Consider the following 21,147-nt stretch of genomic DNA (forward strand, 5'->3'; position numbering starts at 1 on the left):
AAGATTTAAACATGTATTAGTTGCATCTGCCACAGAAAGTGAAATAAAAAACAGATTCTGATCATTTTTCTTAATGGGTACATACATTTCATGATTCTTTGTTTAGAGGCATTACATGAAAATAACAAGATATTACAAGTACTGGCAGACAGTGGAGCAAACTAAATAAAACTTCATATGCACTGTTTTTAAGAAAGCTAGGAGGGTACAGTCTGGGTTGTTACTCCTTCCAGAAGCCTCTATTGTGATTGATAGCCTGAAGAAGCCTGGTCTGCATTGTCCTCTGTACTGGGTATCTCTTGTAGATGGGCAGCAGCAGCAGAGAATGGCAGGTGAGCGATTCTGGCAAATGGTGCTCTGTGGCATTAAGTAGCACGGACACTGTCATTCGGATGTACTCCATTCCCATAAAAGGTATGCGGTCACAGCCTGTGAGGAACACTGGTGACCAAAATATAATAGTGAATAATTTGATGCAGTGTAATGTTGAGACTTTTAAAGTTAATAAAAAGAAAAGTATAATACACAGTCTGAAAATGACATAAAGCATGGCATGATATGTAGCACAATCAAGATAAATACTTACAAAGAAACTTTTTCTTCTCTTCTGCTGTCAGTTTCTCAAACACCTCCCAAAAGGTAATAATGTTTGGATGGTCAGCATGGTACTCTCCCTCATATACTGTGTTCTGTTTGGAAAAATACACAGAAACCTAATAAGGATTCTATATTAAAAGGCCCTCCTGTTCCAGTGGCTCAACCCTACATGTGTACATTTGTGGGTTTGCATGTGCTACAGCTAAATTCTGAAGTACTTTACTATTTGACCCACATTTATCTGTCATACAAATTTACTTTTATCTTTTATAATTAAGATTTTGTATAAAGTTTTAATATAGCTAATAACAAGACATTAAGATTAAACCACTAATTTAGCATTTTTGCCTTGTGCTCTATAGAAAAAAGTGTTTAACTTGGACCCTTTACAACTTTTCAGATGTCAAAGATTTCATCAGTTCACTCAAAGAAAAGTTGCCCCTCAAAGTTCCCCAATTATTTTATATCAATAGTAGTGATTCAACAATACCTGAAATGAACACACTGAAAGATTAGTAAAAATGAAAGTACTCTTGAAAACAAAGAGAAAAAGGATTTTGAGAGGACAGATCATAGCACTGCCCCCTCAATTTTCTTGGATACATGTCTCATTTATGAAGTACTGAATGAATTTGCACCTCCTCTAATTAGCACCTATATTCATTAAAAAAACATCACTTAATTACCAGGGCATTAACTAGAAGCTGTAATAATCCCAAACAAAAAACTAAATTTTCTAAGTTTCTTTATTATGTTATTATATGTTGTCTATGTGTTTTGTGATTGTACTTTGAAAGCCACATAACACACGCATGCTTTAACTGACTAATAGAGTGTCACAAATTCCGACAAGCGTTACTTAAATTAGGGGCTAACCACTCGTTTTTGAGCTCATCATCTTGTGATCTCTAGAAACAAAGCTTGTTATCTTGTGATAATCACTGCGGCTATCTTGAGACAAGGCCAGTTTCTCAAGATAATGACAAGAATGAATGTATCATGTGAAAACAAGCCTCTTGAGCTAATAGAATAATTAACTCATGATCTCAACATAGATAACAGTTTAAAAAATAAATAATTGCAGATGTGGTAATTCTCAGTTTCTGTATAAATCTGATAGATTGCATTTTAAACTTTGTACAGTTAGTACATGAAATCTGTTGTAGTTTTGGATTATATCCCCCGACACACAATACCTGACTCTCCAATATCTCTTTTAAAACATTTATAACTTTTTTTCTTGTAACAACCATGGAAACAATGCTGGAGATCTTATATACTGTGAATACTGTAGTTCAGGTAAATTCTAAAGTAAATACTGTAAACTGTAAATATAGCTTAGTTTTTCAAGACCTAAAGAAATCAGCTTTCAGCTCACCTGCTTAAAGACCTCCCAGTCGTAGTTTTCTTGACCCACCATAACACTTTGCAGCTCCTCTGGCTGGAAGAAGTCCACCACATCCATGTCACACACTTTAAAAAACCCCCTCTTAAATGCTTCAAAAATTCCCTCCACAGATTTGTTGAAGATGTGGTTGACACAGGCAGCAACAAATTCTTTCCTGTTGAGATAAATCATTTAAAATTATTATAGTAGCATCTATTGGTAAGTAGATGGATGTCAGGCAACTATTTACTACACGTCTAAACTGATTCTTGTGTATATTTCTGTATCCAAGCAACATGAAAAATCTGGACCAGTGTTAAAGTGCGTGCACTTATTTCGACCAATAGATGGCAGCAAAGAGCGGTTTCACAGGTGAGACAAGACAGATTAAAATGTAACGCTGTAAATCTCCTAAATCTGGTCTTCTGGGACTACTGCGGGTTTTAGATATTTCTCATAAAAAACTTTAAGACAAGATATTGAGGAGATCCATTCCTTTTGAATAGTATTTGTAGGAACAGGGTAAGAATAGTTTGCCGATATTCACTTTTTATTTAATTTCAAGTGCTGCAGGACAGTGGCTCCTACAAACCAAATTTGGAGAACGTATTCTACAGGTTGTTAGGTAAAGTGTAGTTACTTGCTGCTACGTCTTCTATTAAATGTTTGAACATTTTAAATATACCTATTTGATCCAGTGACATGTTTTCCAGCTTCTTTTGGATCTAGTTCAACTTCTTCATCACCCCAGGTCACCTGTAAGACCAAGTAGTAGTTACATGGAAAATTGGATGCATGTAGACATAATGTTACTTGAACAATAAAACTGGCAACTGTCCAGGATTGTAAACCTACACTGAAAGGGATTGCCAAGGTTTCAACTTGTTTAGGAGTGTAGTCCTCCAAGATGCACCTCCAAGACCTCAACATACAATAAACAAAGCTTATTATTAGTTTTCTTTAATCATGACTTGCATGTCATGTTCCATGTTTCTGCTGTTTCAGTCCCAAAAATAAACCACTTTGCTTTTACCATGAAAACATTTCTATGAAAAATTTTTCTTTTGTTTTTTTTCTTTTTTTTTTTCTCAAATAACCTCCTGAGAAAGTAGTCCAATTCAGAATTTTTTACATCAGCCTTACTCTGCCAGTACGGGGTCAAACTCCTTCAAGTCATCCAGTGAGGGTTTGAAAGAGAGAAGCTTCTTGAAGAGGACTCGAGGGAAGGGCAGGTGTACGATGTTGTGGTTGTAAAGAGCCAGACCACACAGAATACCAAACAGGAAATAGTGCTTCTCCTCTACTTTTGGCTGTTTGGAAAATAAAAATAACATTGCATTAGGTAACCAGCGGAAAATGTGGAACACTACTTCAATAAATTTGGTTATTTTCACAAATTCTGGCAACACTAATTTTAGTGGGAACAGCTTTGGAGATATTTTCTAATTTGACCACTAGATGTCAGTAACAGATCCTTTCAACACATCGGTAGGCCATTAGCTAAATTAATTTAGGCTTTTATCTTTGACTAATTATTCTTACTTTGGATGGGAACCAGGCCAGAGTCTTGCTGTCGTTGTACATGAACATTTCAGATTCAGGTGCCATCAGCTCATCAAACACATGGAGGAAGAAGTCCTTTTTATTGACATGCATCACCTTTCTGTCATCCACAAACTGCACCTAAAACAGAAAATAAATATTTTGAAATCACTGAATTTCAGTACTGTCCAATATTTTAGAGTTACTGGTTATTTTTTTATATGTCGTCAGGACACATAGGGGAGATTTATTGAAATATGCAATCATAAGGAAAAATACAGAATACAAAGCAAAAACTTGAAAGTTTGTATCTGGCAGGATCACTAACTCTTCAACACAACCAGAACCCTTGTAGTCATGCTTTATTGTCATTTATTTAAGAAAAGTTCTCCAGGCTTCTTAAATGACTTTTGTTCTGTTCTCTGTAAAGATGAGTCCACACGGCTTCAATAATGTTGAGGTGTTGAGGAGTCATCACTCTGTCATATTTTCAGTCCGCCTTAGAAATGGCTTCTTGACAACCGCTCTTCCATTTCCATTTCTAATGAGGCTTTGGTGAATAGTACTAATAGATCAACTGAAGGACTAGATGAATCTCTCAAGCCCTGTGTTAGGTATTTGCTATACTGTTTGTTTGCTCAGATTATTATTTTTTTTTAGAGCTGAAACTTCATTTGTCTTCCACTTATTCCGATTCTCCCGAATTTTTTAAGGACACTGCACACAATGCCAAGGTATGCCAAATTTTCAGTTAATAAATTCAGGTTATCCCCTTGTTGGTGCAAAAATACTATTCAGTGCATGTCAAACTGTTATCTTTGTCATTTTTGTCTACATGCAGTTAAAGAAATGGGAACAAATTGTGTCTTTTAAACATGAAGCTGCAAACAAAGTGCCTAAAGATACAATTGTAGATAAATTTGTTTCTTATTTGTCTGTTATCTGAAGGCATAACACTGGTTCACCCCTAGAGTATGATGTCTTTTTATGCTTGAAGGATTCACAAGCCGGTGTTAAAATGCTTAAAAGACAAAATAACACCTAGAAAATAAGTCAGGTAACGGGATTGAGCTGGGTACAAATTAAAAAGCAGCAAAAAGCAAAAAAAAAACTTTGATAGACCTTTAGAAAGTGTGACAAACTAGTTCCAAAAGCAACTTAAAAGATTACAAGAAAGTCTGATTAAACATTATAATGAAACCCAACACACAGTATAATCTGCTCTATTCAGGGATAACATTTTTTTTTTTACATTAGAACAAGGTTTTATGGACAAATTCCACCAAGAGTAGTGAGAATGGACAAAGCCTAATTTTTAATTGCAATAAAGAAAATGCACTTACATCTACTCATCTACTCTAACTTCAATTGTCAACCAGATTTACACAATAAGTTTCTTTGTACTTGTAACACTGAAAGAGAAGCTACAAAACTGTGTGTATGGTCCACAGTTGTTCAGGTTCTACTCAACCTGAACCAGAACCCGACCTACGTACCGGTGCAAACCTGAATAAATAAAGTTTTGTTTTAACTGCACTACAGTGAAATAATGAAAATACAAAATCTACAGAATTTATTTCCAGAAAGAAAATTGTCAAACTTGTTTACCAAAAGCTCCCTTTTGAAGGCAGAGTGATCAGCTGCAGCGAGCTGTCTGAAGGAGTCCTCCACCAGGTGAGTTCGCCTCAGAGTTAGCTGGAAGACTGGGACAAGGGTCTCATCTGAAACGTCTGCAAACTCATGAGGCCATGCCAAAGCCAGTTCACGAACAAAATGGTGCGCTTCCTGTTATAACAAAAACTTTCCTCATCAAGAAATCGTACCAAAGTGAGAAAGTGGCAACATCATCAGTGCAGCACAGTGTTTATGAAATCATATTTATAACATTTGTGGTACCTTCATTACTCGAGCGAAGATGTTAAACACAGCCGCCTTGCAAAGCAAAGTGAAAACGAAAGGATAGCGGCAGAAGATGACAGGTGTGCTCTCGTCATCCTTTTGAGTAAAAATATATTTAAAAAAAAAACTCATGTACAGGTAATTTAATAAGAAAACAATTTCTGACATGTAAACCTTGAAAGGGGCTCTATTATGCTATTTCAACTTTTTTGAGCTTTTTATAGTGTTATAGTGTTGAATACTCATAGCTGATTAGCCACGTGAAACAATAGGTGTATATGAGTGGCTAGAAATACAGCTAACTATTGCATAATAATGCACGAAAGTGTTGGCAAATAGCATCATTAGCTTATTTATTTCTTGGCAGCAGACGTTTTCCACCTCTGTTGGCATTGTGGTACATTTGCCACATGTACAAATGTATATGTGGCTAGTGAAGAACAACAAAACGTTATATCCGACTATAGCTGGTAAGCAGAGTATTTATCAAACAGATACTGTACATCCAGCTGCATTCCTTGCTGCGGGCTGTTGAGTTGTTCACCCTTGTTTTCGGGGTCTAATTCAGGCTCGAACATATACAGCTTTATGTTTTGTGTTGACATTGTTTACTGAAAATTTATATTACTTCGGTTCTGCTGGTGTTTTCTATGACAAAAACAGTGCGCACTCCCAACAACTACTCCTGCCAGTTGACCAATCAGAGGCAGTATACAGAGGTTCTAGCAGAGGCTGATCTGAGAGGATCAATATAAATAAATAAAGGGGTATGTGAAAAATGCCGGACTGATTCCTGGACTTGTGGACTCATATTAAATTACCCTAAAATGAGCATATTAGGACCCCTTTAAGAAAAATGTGCAAACAAGAGCACCGTTTATATGACACTGCCTGCTTTTACCTCCACTTTGGAAAACGTTATCCATAGAGTGACATCCGCATGTGGTTCCACAGTAGTACTGACTTCTTCTACATAGAAGGTGCTCAGCGGGACTTTGTAGGAGTTTCGAGCTTTGTTTGCCTAAAATAATATTTGCAAGACATCACCGTTGGGACCTGTTAACTTTGTACTGATCAACAATTTTTACATTGTTGCATATCTAGCAGGTGATAGCTCAAAATTTCACCCCATGTTAAAAACAAAATATCCATTAATGCATTGATGGTTGAAAGGAAGCATTTAGTACTGACTTTGTAGAGTAGCTTCAGGGCTTCCAGCAGGTATTTAACTCCAGGGTTGTGAGTAGATAAAAGGCCATTCTTCAGCATGAAGGCCAGGGCCTTTTTGAAGACCATGATGTGTTTAATAAGAATGGAAGCTGACAGAGACGACCACCATTTTCCTAAAAAGAAAAAAAAAAGTAATTCATTGTCTGGTTGCAATAGTAATCATTAAGAGGGAATTTAATTTTAAGATACTAAAAAAAAAAAAAAAATTTCTAAACAACACATTTGATTTTGGAAGAGTCAATAAACATGTTTTAAAAAAAAAAAAAAAAAAAGCACAAAAGCACAAAGCTTCGGTCCTTAAATTAGAGGTTTTCTGTTAGCATAATTTCTTCAGTCTATTCTTTGGTTTTCATTCAAGTTTAGTTTTCTTTGTGTTATTACAGCTTACTACTGACATAAATATCAAACAATATCATATCAAATAGATTGTAATATAACATTTAAAACTTGTACAAATAGCTATACAACTAAAAACTATTAGTTGTATAAATCAACAGAAATAAATGTGTTTGCCTGTCAGAGTGAAGAGGCCAAATTACCCGTGAATACAAGCTGCAGTGGCGTAAAAGGAGGCTGCGGAAATAAAAGTTAAAGGCAGAATCTGTAGGATTTTCAATATAAATTCATGTAAAAAATAACAAATACCATAGTTAGAAAGTTTACAAACATGTCATTTGCCATCATTTCATATGTGATATTTTATTAAATTACAAAGTTATTGGTCCTTTTTCAACTTTTTACGGTCCGTAAAAGTTGTAGTACCTTTTTTCCACCAGTAGAGTGAGTATAAGACAATTTATCGCAGAGCAGCTCGAATCTACAGCTCAGAAGCGATTCCTAGTTGAGAGAGGGGGAGGAGAGGTTGAGCTTCGCACTGTGGTAGCGTTTCAACTGAATTACCTCACCAATCATCACGTGAATTTGTGAGAGCAGAGCTTCCAGAGAAGTTTAGACAAATCGACCTTGGCTTGTCTATTTGATATAAAGCATGGATGAAACCACTTCAAAGCGACCAATATCACCGCCAGAGTTAGCTTCTGGTAAGAAGAAAAAAGTACGCTACGAGTCACAGAAGCTATATGACAAGAAGCGTGGGAAAACTAGAATAAATATCGGCGTCGCCTTCACGCGCTGGAGACAGCTTCGTAACAACAAAGGACTGAAGTCTGATGCAGAGTTGGCAACGTTGCTTCTTGACCGGTAAGTATGAACTTTCACACAGTTAGCAGTTAGCTGTAACCAAGAGGTCGTAATTTAAATGGTGCGATGCTAAGTTTTATGGTTAATGGGTCCTCCTCGGTTGTATAGCCTGCTGTTACATTGTTCTGTGAGTACAAACGTTATATTGTCCCTCAACTTGTAGACAAACGGTGATATGACCATTAGCCGCCGTGTTAGGCGTTGTCATGACTACAAAGCTAGTTCTCCTACAACGAAGAAAGACGATGACATGTAACAATGTGCGACCATGGACCAACAATTTATTGTGTGCGCCTGTCTGTATATTCATTTTTTTATTATTCCCTCCTTACCCAAGCTCAGAGTATAAAAACACATTGATAAAAAGCCAAGAGAAGCGGGGAGGGGGAGGGGGTCTAAGAGCCCGCACGTTAGACATCTCATATGGCGAAGAACGACACAGACCAGAAGCAAGGAAACAAACTGATTGTAAAACGTGGTATATGTTGGACTTTATCCATTTATTTTCTTCATTAATGTAATATTTTTTCAATATGTCAGAAAAAAATTAAGCAGAAAATCTGGATAAGATGTTTGTACTGCTGCTGTCCCCGGTCTGTGTCACGTGACCTGCACTGGCCGGGAACAGGTCTCTGGCAGAAGTTCAGCGGTGGCTAACCGGTTTGATAAAAGCATGAATACATCCAACACTACGCAGGTCTGGAATATATGTAATAAAACCCACAAATAATAAACCTGGATTTATTTTAAGCTGTAATACAACTCAGAAATTATTACAATGACGGCAGATTCCGCCAGTGCACTTTCGCGTGATGGACATGGTGTTCTCTACTAACACTGGAACTGCTCCTTGATGGCCCGCTACTGTTTCAATATTCCTGGGAGAGTGTAAAAAACGTTTTGGCTGGTTGAAGTGTTTTCCGACGCGCTCTCTATCAGCTGACGGAGGTGTGGTCATCTGTGTGTGCGCGTATCGTGCGTGTGGCATCAGGGTGGAACTTAGAGCGACAGAGCGCATATATCACATGCCGTCAATGTTTTGATCATAACACAGTGTCTGTGTTTTATGATTAAAAGACTTTTTGTTTCACTGTATGAACACACATCCTTTTCCTTCTCTGGATACATCCTGAGTAAAGTTTGGTTTGGTCTGTGTATCTCACTTCCCTAAATGCTTAGTGCGAAACGTCACACGTGAGGTCAGCAGGTATGTCTTAGCTACATTCATACTGCATGTCTTGACACACACATCTACTTATGGCAGAAATGAGATTTGCTTGCTTGGTTGTTCACATTTTCAGTTATTTCAAAACGGAATTGACATTGAGACATCTGCTAACTTGCACTATTATCTGCAGTATGTCAATTTTTTTCTATCTACGATAATCAATTTTAGTCATTTCTGTTTCTTTTTTTTTTTTTTCCTTTTTTTATAAGATTTGAAAAAGATCCTCAAACATCAACGCCAATGAAGAGAGGTGTTTGGCACACAGACACCATATCAAGCATTGGATCAAGTGATACAGATGAGTAAGTGTAACACAAGATGTATATCATCTTCATATATTTTGAATTTACCAGGATGTTTTCACCCCTGTCTATCTGTTTGTGAAATTAATTTCTCCATTAATACTGGGCATATACTGATGAATCATTGCATGTAGGGAGACGTTGACCTAAAATGGAAGAGATTAGAGTTTGCAGCTAATGTGTTAGGGGTCACCAGGCTGCAAACATGTTATCACACCACACCCTTGCTAAGTGCTATATATATATATATATATATACACACATATATATATATATATATGTGTGTGTGTGTATATATAAATATATGTGTGTGTGTATATATAAATATATATATATATATATTTGTTTTATTTATTTTTTTGGTTGTCTAACTTCTCCTACATTTCTAGCTGACGGGAGGAGAAGGATATCCATAAGTACTTGCGTTTTAGGTAGGTTTCTGTGTTTTAAAATTTAATATCTCAGTACTTTGTATGTATGTGTGTGTATCTCTTTTTTAATATTTTTTTTTTAACTTCAATAGATCTACAGCTGACTTGGAGAGCTTTCACAACCATGTCCTCATGTATGCAAGCAAGCGTTTTGCTTTCACTCCTCCAGTCTATGAAGCCCGTGTTATTCTGGCTGCCCTGGACTACAACTTCCATCTTGGTCGGCCAACAAGACAGAGAGCAGACGGCTCCAACATGTAAGCAGCACAATTACTGACATTGTCTGTGATGGAAACATCAACCAAAATTCTTTCATAAAGAAAGAAATATTTTAGTAATAGTAATCAGCATATTTTCTGTGTAACAGGTACACACGGATTTTCAGAAAAAATGCATAAACGCTATAGCGTTTATGCATTGAAGACACCAAAAACATATGGCTACATTCAAGCGCTGCAGACTGAGGTGGTGAAGTGTAGATTGGAAACAGATAAAGGCATGCCAAGAACACGGACACTGAGGCCAGATGATCCACGCAAGCTCGGTCGACTTCCGCCTGTACCTCCCCCATCCGTTGAAGAACTTGTACAAACACAAGTGAAAAGGGGTCTCGGTAATAACATTTTACTTTTACCTACAATGTCTGAATTATACAGCTTAGACCAGCCATGGGCATGTGCTACATGAAATTATATATATCTTTTTGCTTTGTTATACACATGGCAAAGTAAATGACAACATTTGTGCCATAAGAGGTATTAATTTACCCAACAATAGGAGACACCAGTGGAAAACATTAGCAAACGCACCAATGTTGAAATTAAACATTACTTATGCACCAAATGCTGATTCCTTACTTTTCACAAATTGAAACTAAAATGTTGTGGTATTTAAAAATGAAAGCCAGCATCTTAATTTGCATGAGTGTTAAGTTGCCACTTGCTTGTTATTGTCATTTATTTTCCATAAGTAAAAACTGTAGAAATCTATTTAATGTGAATTGGCCAAAATGTTGTCAGTAGTTTGAAGCAAAAACCCCAAAACATCTTACAATTGTCAACGCATAATTTTTAATAGCAAAACCAAAGAAATTGAAGAGAGAAACTGATGTAATTTCTTTCAGATGATATATGTCAGGTCACATTCAACCAAAAACTTGTTCAGAACTTGCAGATCTCCAAAAAGTCATATAGATAAAGCAGTGCAGGTAACTTTCCAGGTGGCAAAGAGAAACTCCCCGTCCTGGATGTGGCCACAAGCTATTCAAGCGGCACTACACGGGCTTGTCACAAAGGCACTCTCATTGATATCCTTATCTTTGAACTCCTACGATCCCCCACAATTACCTCGGCAACACCTCAGCAGCCACATAGCCAATCACGGTAGACCTCCCCCACCCCCAGTCCTCTATCCTTCTTCACTCTCACTCCTGTTATGTGCCTAAGTTTTCTCAAGCTGATGAGAAGAGAGTACTCTGGACCATTTTAGGGACACTTTCATGTCCATTTACTCTAATGTGTGCTGTGCGTCCCTTTGGAATAAATCACTGCCGTGTCAAACACGGCTGTCTTAATTACTTCTGGGTCAATCACGGATGGAAACTTGTAAATAAATATTCTTGATAAACACCCTTGGCCTGTTAATCTGACTAGACAACTTGTGGCAATTGTCACTACCATACCAACAAAAATAAAAGTACAATAATCCCCCACCAAATCTTTTCAACACTAAATTGTGAATTTACAGTTAACTTTTTGGAACTAAAGACTCAAATGTAATATGTGAGGCACAGTGCGTCTGATAAACTGCTTTGCTAAACTTTGTTAAACTGTTTTGTTCATCAGGTCCAGAATTCAACACCAATCCTCCCTCTGTATAAGGATGTTGTCAGACCTACGATGACGACCAACACAGAGCAGAAAGCCGTCTGCAGATGCAGAATCTACATCATAGCAGATACTGACGACATCCTGCTCCATTCCTCCTCTCTGATGAACAAGACTGGGAGTCCCACACTTGATTCAGGACCTCATCAGCCAACCCAGAGGAAGTATTCCAGCCTTTTCCCTCCGAGGACCATGCTTTCACATGTGGAGATGATTCTCATCCCAGCAACTTCACACTAGACTGATCTGCTCCAGTGACAGCAGAAGGTCATGGCCAAGGTCTCCAAAAAGCAGACATCTGATGCTTAGGTCACAAAATCTGCCCCCTCAACCCCATTACTGCATCTAATAATTATTCCATAACTGTAATGAACAAAGAAAATGTGAATGTGAAAATGTGTATTCAGTCAGTGGTGTTTGCCACAGATAAAACATCGTCAAGAAGGATTGAATATCTGTTGTGCAATCAAACTTTCACATCCTTTGGTCTATGGGGTGTTTGTTGTGTATATACTGTGTATTGCTGCTGTTACATCAGTTATATTTATCTATTTTTTGCAGTTAAATTGTAATAAACATTTGTCTTGTTCCATTGCAGTCACATCTCACTGTACAATTAATTATATTATTACGTGACTGAATTAACGAGGTAAAACATGTAAATTTGAGTATATTTTAATCAAAAAGGTATAAATACAAACAAACTATCCCAAATTAAGTTATATAACTGTACATAAATGAAAAACAAAATACAAAGTTATAAGTGAACAGAAATTATACAATAATTATGTACAATCTATAAAATTTCACAGATTTGTTATTAATTTGCAGTTTACCTAAAAACACAATCATATGCCAGGAACAAAACCAGTGTACTGTCTGTGTGGATCAGGAAACTTTTCTCTAATAGCCCACACACAACAACTGGGGATGACACGCCGATTTCCTGCTCCCAGGGAGCCGTGCTTCCATTATATGAAATGCCTATAGGCGGCATACCGGTACTGCCTGTTATCACCTGGCTCTGTTGCATGGCCAAGTGCTGTCACATCTTCTCGATAATGCCTATGTATCCTAAGATATCCTTCAAGGCAATATTGGGTAAAATGTGGTAGCTTGCTGATGCAATTAGCTGGTGTCTGACCACAGCAGATCCTCTCCCTGTCGGTTGGCATCTCCCTGCATAACCCACAAGTACACCAGGGCATTCCTGGGACTCCAGCTGCCTCTGAGACGCTTGAATTGCTCTGTTGCAATAGAAGATCAAAAATCAGGCCTGGTTGCCTTACGACGAGCTGTGATGCAAGCCTTCTTAGGTACTCAGCAGTCATGTCATCAAGAAGTCTCTGCAAGGTATAAAAAAAGATTAGTTATAAAAGTGGAGCCTAATTTTATTTATTAATGGAAAACAAAGTGTAAAGCCAAGTAAAAGATTTGATTTATTAGTGAAGGCCTGTGTCTCCCTATTCTGTATAGAGTTTTAAATATTACTATAGTATCTGATGAAATGGTTTGACTGTCAAAGCAAAAAGTTCAAATACTAAGAATAAGTGCTGTAAGTACATCCATAAATTACACATAAAAACGCATTTACGTTGCAACAAGAAATAATACATGAAATATATGTAGCATTATTAGTTATTGCAATATTTGTGAAAATAAGGACTTTTTTTAAGTATATTTTTTATCAGTGATAGCCTGACAAACCATTGAACATGAAGCTGCATCCTGCATTTTACCTGTGTGGCAGCCAAACGGTCACGGCGATACTGTTCAACTCTATCCGAGTGCTCAGCGCTGGAAGCTACAGCTCGTGTTCCTCGGCCTCTGCCTCGTACCCTGAACCCTCTTGCTCGTCCTCTCGACCGTCCACCGGACCTGCCTCGGCTCAAACGCTGCGAACTTTGTGACACATCGTCCTCGTCACTCTGAAAACACAAGTGCACAGACTGACGTATCTGTAACAACATTCAAACCTGCAAATTCTGCATCGTGTTATCGTGTCAGTCTGTTAGTCTAAGTCAGTCTAATATTAGCTGAATATTTGCAAACATATTTATAACGTTATAATTAACCTAGCAACTAGATAGCTAATCACATAGCTTTGCCTCATTTACTAGCATTGTTTATTCCATAATACTGCATTGCAATTTTAACATGTACTACTTCGCAAAACAACATAGTAAATTACAATTTTCAGCGTGAGGCAGAACTTATTTAAACAGTTACTTACTGGTTCACTTGGAGTTGAAAAACTGGATGCCATCTCAGCTCCTAAATAAGTCTTGTGGACGGTGGAGATGAAAGTGGCGCTGCTGTGTGAATTGGGGGTGGGAGGGGTGAGGAGTATTACTCATTACTGCCACCCTGTGGAGGTTTGTGGAGGTGACGGAGTTGTGCTTTTTTTTATTACTGCCACCTGGTGTTGGAAAGAATTGCCGTGAAATCCTACAGATTCTGCCTTTAATGACAGTGTGAGTTTATACCTGCTTTTTGTTTATCTGTAGTCTCTCTGAATTTAAAGGGGTAGTGCACCCAAACATGGGTGCTTTTTGAGCTGTAAACACAGTATTACTTAACTGTGATGAAAACTATAAAATTTGTATTTTTTTAGATCATTTAAAAAACAGGATTTTGTAGGTAAAAAATGCCTCATAACGCCCTCTACAGGGTAAAACCAGGTGATGTTTTTCGTAACACAGAGAGGTATGTACTTCACGAGAAAATTTTACGACAGACGGTACAAAAGGTACATTTATTTAAAGTTATTTACTTAGTGTTTCCAGGGTCTTCTCGCTGATATCTGCTAAAATAATCGCCAGAGGCAAAACTACATTCATGACATTAGAGTCTTCTTGCAGAAGGGGACAAGTCAGCAGAACCAGGAGGATCTCCGGAGATTTCAATGCAGTTCTTGAGTCAACAAGCAACTCAATCAGGGGATTTATATTCACCTGCATGGACAGAAGTTGTGTAAGATCACACAGCAATTTTTCTACATGTCTGAAATGTATCAAATAAATGTGGTCAAATCTCAGTCAAATTAAATGTGTATGATTATAGACGTGATGTCTCCTTAACTGATTGTTTGATCCATGGGATTGCCAACAACTGGTCAAAAGCTTGGCTAGCAGCCTCAAGGTCCACCATTAAGGCTCCAGCTTCCAGTGGAGATCCACTGATTTTAAATTCAAAATGTTTAAACAAAAGGACTGAGTGGCAGTACATTTAAATCTGAAACTTAATTCACAAACACATACACAAGAGAAAAAGAACACTTGACTTACTTGGCTTTTGTGAAACTTGCAACAAGACTTGAACTTGTCAAAAACATTGATGTTATTTCTCTGTCAGACAAAGAGGGAAAATTAATGATTAAGCCTTATAAACATTACGGGGAAATATATTAATCAAACTTAAATAGTAAATAAATGCAATTATAAAAAATAAAAAATCCAGAATTATGGCAATTACTTTTTTGCCTCCACATTGCTGTGCTTCATTTTTAACCATTTTTGCAGTTTGGTTTCATCAAGACGTCCAGTGATCTGTCCACGAGCCCAGTTCTTAAGAGACAGAGGAAGTTAGGCAGTAGTCAAAAGGTTTTTTTCCTCTTCAATATTTGTGGAAACTATTTTTTTTAATCATTTTCACACTACCTTTGAAGGTGAAGAGTAGAAGAAGTTTGTATTCCATCCAGCTGATATTTTTAGGTCTGTATAAGCCCAGAACAGTACAATTAGAAATTAAATTTAAATCTCCTGGTATTAAAATAAGCCTATACAGGATCCAGAAATTTATGTCATTTAAATTTTCTTGAATCTGAGAAATTGTACAAGAGTAAAACTACCAATTCTAATTCAAGCAAAAGTCCCATCTGATGACTCATGGGAGGTCATCAGACATGCATATCAAACAATATCATATCTGGGACTGCTCTCAATGCCAGCTGTCCTAGAGCACAGCAGCTACAGCCCATCCTGTGTAACATAGTGTTCAACACAGCAACACAACCATATGTTTCAATAATATTTGCCTCTGGCATTCCAGAAATTTTTCCACAATCAGAAAAGATGTGGGTTGTGTCCGAATATCCACCCTACTCCCTACAAAGTGTTCTATATGGGGGTCACGCCATCTTGTAGGGGTGTCCGAATGTCCAGAGAGAAAAAAGTAGTGCACTCAGAATTACCCACAATGCATCTTGAAAAGTAGTGAGCATTGATGGTCACAAGACGGGTCAATATAGACCACAATGCACTGCGGCCAGTAGCTCAACATGGCGCAAAAAAATCAAGCGGCGCGAAATGACCTATAAATGTAAGTATTTTATTAATCGTATTCAATATTTGAGTGGTGTTAATGCATTGTTGAAATAAAAAAAAAACTCATGTTACCCACAACGTTGGATTGAAATGACATCTTGACGTGCGTTGTGGTTGCTGTGGTGACGAATGGTAGTCGTGTGGTCTGCAGCGAGGAGGCTGCTTCATGTCAAATCGCCAACACTGTGTAGTGTGCTATATAGTGCAGTCCAACACAATGAACGAGGGGTTAGGGAGTAGGGTGGACATTCGGACACAGCCTTGGTCTCTCTGTCCACTTCATGCTTTATCTAGAATAGTTCCTAGAATAAACATCACTGAAGCAGATTAAAAACTCCATATAAATTTTTCAACCAAGCATCCCCAGGACCATCACATACATACCACTTGGTGTGGCTGCTGCACTATCAGAGGTCCATGGGAGCTGAACCAGGGTGGGGGATAGACTGCCGTGTGGTTGTCCAGTTCCTATTTGACCTTTGTCCCCAGTGCCAAAAGCCCACAGCTGGCCAGAGGAGCTTAAAACCAGAGTGTGACGCCTTAGAGACCAGAACCAATTGTGGGATTAATACTATATCAAATAAGACAAAATGGCTTTATCTAAACAGAGGTTCACCAAGTTACTAAAATATTATTTTTAATAAATAACCCTAAAATTAAACAAATTGTAGTTTTTACCTGCCACATGCAATCTGGGATGCAAGCCCATCCAGACCGTCAACCAGTCTGGGTCTCACTTCATTGGTGGAGGAGTTGTGACCCAGCTGACCAAGGCTTCCATCTCCAAAAGTGAAAACTTTCCCATCCTAGAAATCACAGAATCCAATAATGGATGATCTCTTTGACTAATTATCTTTACATTCAAAATTTTGGTGTCAGAAGATTTTTGTCACCTTTGTTAACACAGCAGTGTGTGACTCTCCACAGCTTATACAGGAGACACCCAGAGGTCTGAGAGCAGGTACCATACAGATGTTGAACCTGCCTGATATATAATCAAAAGATGGACAACAGGATTTTTTTTTCTAAATAAGGATACATACAGTGAGTAAAAGTGGCTGATGTGAAGAATACGTGAATGCGGTAAATGAATTGTTGTTGCATACCTCTCATACCCCTAAAGTGGGTCGTAACAGTTGTGCACATTATCTTGTCCATTTGTCAAGCTTGGTTTGCCCAGTTAGTACATCGACTCCAACATGTTTTAGCATGTGCTAATGTGCTATCAAGTTTGCATATGTTTTTACACACACAAATCTTTAGTAAATCAGGACCTTAGAGTATGTTTAAGGCCTTGTACACACATAACAGTTTCTTTCATCTTATGAGATTTTTTATCTGGTAGAGACCTCACATGTGAAGATAAAACAAAATCAGTTTTGATCGTATTGTGTGTGGTGTGCACCGAAAATGTAATCACAGAACAACACACACATAAAGGTGCTGTCCCGCAGCTGATCTAAAATCTAGTCTCTCTCTGTGGTTGGCATGAAGCTGGACTCCCTGGTGACAGTGGCAGAGAGGAGAACACTAAAAAAACTACTGGCTATTGTGAATGATGCCAGTCACCCTCTGCACACTGTCATCAGTGCACAGAGAAACCTGACCAGTAACAGGCTGCTCCTCCCCAAGAGTAGGACCAACCGGCTCAGAGACTCCTTTGTCCCCCGAGCCATCAAACTGTACAACTCTGCATTAGGCAGGAGGGGAGAAGGAGGGGGGAGAGGGAGGTGTGCAGTCCGCCTGATAGAAAACATGCACAATAACCCATACAAACAGTTGCAATAACTTACACGTGCAATAAGTAAACTGGGAATCTGTACCACCTCTACTGTGTGCAATGCTTGTTTATATTGTTTTATTAACTTATCTTATTGTTATTATTGTTATATTTATTGCATTTTATTTGCCTCTATTTTGCTTTGTACCTGTATATATTGTGTCTTGTGCTTGTCCTGCTTTACTGTTGGTGTTGTATTGCTACTGGTACCCAAATTTCCCTGAGGGCTCTCTGAAGGGATTAATGAAGTTTTTCTATTCTATTTCTACTCTATAGTCCTCCGAGCCGCACAAACGTTGAAATGTAGAAGAAGAACCATAGTAACAATAGCACTGAAATATTAAACATGTTTAATGTTCCCAATTGTCGGCTACGACCCGTTTTTGGACGAATCGGCTCGTAACACACCACAGACCAAATGGACAGGGATTGGACAGGGAAATCTCACGTTGATCGGGCGTTTGCTAGCCAAGGTTGGGAAGAGGCAAAATCGAGATAAAAATAGCCCAAAAATCATTATGTGTGTACCAGGCCTAAGATAAAAATAACACTACCTCTGTTATCCACCCTGTTGAACCCTAAGTGGCCTGACTTATTGGGTCCACAGCAATACACCAGGCTGGAGAATATGAGGAGTGTGAGGAGTGTGTGAGTGTGTGCTAATGTGCTATTAAGTTTGTACATATTTTTACACACACAAATTTTAAGTAAATCAGGCCCTTAGAGTATATTTTTTTAAAAAGTAACGCTACCTCTTTCATCCACCCTGTTGAGCCCCAACTGGCCTGACTTATTGGCTCCACAGCAATACACCAGGCTGGAGAGTGTGAGGAAGAGAGTATGGCTCCCTCCAGCTGAAATCTGAGTCACTGCTACTCCAGACAGGGCACACACCAGGACAGGCTTGTGTTGCTTTGACACCTCCTTGCCTAGACCCAGTTGACCATGACTGTTTGAACCCCATGAGAAGACATCTCCTCCTGGAAAGTGTAAGACACAAAGAAAATAAATGAAAAGGGATAAAAGTTGTTATTGAGACATTTACAGAAATCATTCACAATAACTTTATAATATCAACTATCAACATTAACAGCTAATGTTTCTTAGTATTTCTTTAGAATGGTTCATTTTAACTATAACATAGGTGATTTCACTAGAACATGGTTAGTCAAGCAGCCTTGAAACATTTCACGTCATGAGAATGAACTTGTCTCCTTTCCATATACACACAAAACTGTCATCAGTGTGCTTGTTGTCTTTACCTTTAGTCAACGCCAGGGAATGGAAGTTTCCACAAGCTACCTGAATTATTTGTATGGGCAATGGTATAGGGACCCGGCTGTATGTTGGAGAGACAATGATTTATTATAAATACTTTAAAAATGGTTTGTTTGTATGTTGGTATACTCCATAGACTAAAGTCTTGCCTTGGTCTGTAACTGTTATGCTGTGGTCTCAGGTATGCTCCCAGTTGTCCATCATCTCCTGCACCCCAGGAAAACACGTGTCCAGATGCAGACAAAGCCAAACAATGGTCCTGACCACAAGCCATCGCCACCACATCCCCCAGCCCCTCCACACGGCCTTGCAAAGGACAGATAATAATATACAAAAACACATTAGAAAGTATAAATAATGTCTATGTTCTTTATTTTCATTTCCTTTGTTCTTTTTTAATATTTGTTGGGCTAAAGTCTCAAACACACTGCCCATTAGGCGTTTGTGGCTAGACAAATTGCTCAATGGCACTCAGCTGGAGATGCATTTGGGAAGATGAGTCATGAAGAAACAATTGATGAGCCCATCACTGGTGCCACAGTACTTGACTTTTATAACTGTTTTGGTAAACCTGTTTGGTTTAAATTGAGTTAATTCTGCCGTTTTAATCTAAAATGCAAACTTTAAGCCTTGGACTGAATCTAGTCAACATAGGCAACAGCTTCACTCTAGTTAATCAGTTTCTCAAAATGACTCTCTCATTGAGGCTTAATATTTCCTAAATGATGGAATTACTTTCAAAAGGACTACCAGTACGCTGATCACAGATGTGGATATTTTATACTAATCAGATATAACAAAACGGCAGTATATTTATTTTTATGACAGTAAAGTGAAATATTAATTACACAGCATTACTATTGTGTTTACTTAATATTTGTACGTTTAACTAGGTTTCTGTAATTTAAAACGAAATTAAAACGGACCACTTATTCGCCCGAACTCGCGGGTCGCCTAATTTTTCCACCTGCACCTGAACTCATCACAAGTCCAAGCCATTTTCTGCTTAACTTTCGTTGCCTGAACGAACAAGGATGAAACGAAACAGAAACTTAGCTCAGGAATTTCACCTGCATAATGGGTGAGCCACAGATGATTCATAGCCTTGAGTAGATGGGAAAGGGGGGTGGGGAGTAAACTTTAAGGCGAGAACACCCTCAGCTACTCTTTGATCCTTGGAAAAATTTATTTAGTTAGTTAATTAATTAATTAATTAATTAATAGAGAGGTGGAAATTCGTACTTGGAGAACACTGTTTTCTTTGAAAAAATATTTTGCCTATCTAAAGTTAATATTTTATAAAACACAACTCACCAAAGATTTTTGCATCACTATTTTTTCGTCCAAGTTGTCCCTGTGAGTTGTGTCCAGATGATAAAACGCCTCCCTCTGCATTCAGGAATAAAGTGTGCTGCTCTCCGCAGCAGATGTTGGAAATAATTCCAGGGACTGTCCAGCTTACTGGACTAAGGGCTGCCTGTGGACCAAATTGCCCACTGGAGCTGTCTCCCCAACAGTACAGCTTCATGTCTTCTAGACTGAATGGCCGTCTCTGAGTCTGCAGTGTTGTTTTCAGCGGATGGTGCCTTCAAGTACTGCCGGATATATCAGATTCATTTTGTGTCGGAACTGCTGTGAATACCTTACTATTCAATTAAGTTTGTTACACTGTTATAAATTGATATTTGTCATGTCTTTGGTTTAAACAAACTAACGTATAGCTAAATTTTAAATATAGCTACAACCAGTGCCAGTCTTTACAATAGGCGACATAGGCAGTCATTCTATGAAACGGGTGCCATTTTCACTTAGTAATTTAAAAAATTTAATCAAGAGCAAAAATTATTTTAAGAAATCCACAATATAAAAGATAGGTTAAACCTCCAAAAAGACTAATTTTTCCACCTCAGATATAAAATATTTTAATTTTACCTGTAATATTAATTTCACCTGTATTTAATCAGACTAGGGAGTCATTCTTTTACCACACCGTCACGGGCAATACGCACATAATGACCACTAATATATTAAATAATTTCTAAAAAAAAAATCTTGTGTTTTC

General features: G+C 38.0%; 2 protein-coding genes across 3 annotated transcripts; both read right to left on the reverse strand.

The window, feature by feature from the left end:
* Positions 1 to 73: 73 nt before the first annotated feature.
* LOC121645701 (probable E3 ubiquitin-protein ligase HERC6) lies at positions 74 to 20,614 on the reverse strand. The gene is made up of 23 exons (XM_041994309.1): positions 20,400 to 20,614; positions 19,235 to 19,391; positions 19,070 to 19,146; positions 18,560 to 18,787; positions 16,921 to 17,012; positions 16,706 to 16,833; positions 16,412 to 16,566; positions 15,362 to 15,417; positions 15,177 to 15,268; positions 14,990 to 15,049; positions 14,784 to 14,880; positions 14,476 to 14,656; positions 6,617 to 6,768; positions 6,327 to 6,446; positions 5,423 to 5,521; positions 5,135 to 5,311; positions 3,527 to 3,667; positions 3,128 to 3,294; positions 2,840 to 2,906; positions 2,670 to 2,740; positions 1,976 to 2,159; positions 587 to 689; positions 74 to 441 (listed from the first exon to the last, which is right to left on the reverse strand). The coding sequence occupies exons 1-23, from the start codon at positions 20,611 to 20,613 to the stop codon at positions 221 to 223; spliced, it is 3,039 nt and encodes a 1,012-aa protein (XP_041850243.1). The 5' UTR covers position 20,614; the 3' UTR covers positions 74 to 220.
* Positions 12,362 to 14,447, reverse strand: LOC121645703. Of its 2 annotated transcripts, XM_041994313.1 has the most exons (3): positions 13,936 to 14,447; positions 13,442 to 13,630; positions 12,362 to 13,048 (listed from the first exon to the last, which is right to left on the reverse strand). In XM_041994313.1, exons 1-3 carry the CDS (start codon positions 13,966 to 13,968, stop codon positions 12,674 to 12,676), a joined length of 597 nt encoding a protein of 198 aa, XP_041850247.1. In that variant the 5' UTR covers positions 13,969 to 14,447; the 3' UTR covers positions 12,362 to 12,673. The 2 variants fall into 2 exon arrangements, with proteins under 2 accessions (XP_041850247.1, XP_041850246.1); XM_041994312.1 differs by having other exon boundaries at positions 13,442 to 14,447.
* Positions 20,615 to 21,147: the final 533 nt, after the last annotated feature.

This window comes from Melanotaenia boesemani, chromosome 9 (assembly GCF_017639745.1).
Source record: "Melanotaenia boesemani isolate fMelBoe1 chromosome 9, fMelBoe1.pri, whole genome shotgun sequence".
NCBI lineage: Eukaryota > Metazoa > Chordata > Actinopteri > Atheriniformes > Melanotaeniidae > Melanotaenia > Melanotaenia boesemani.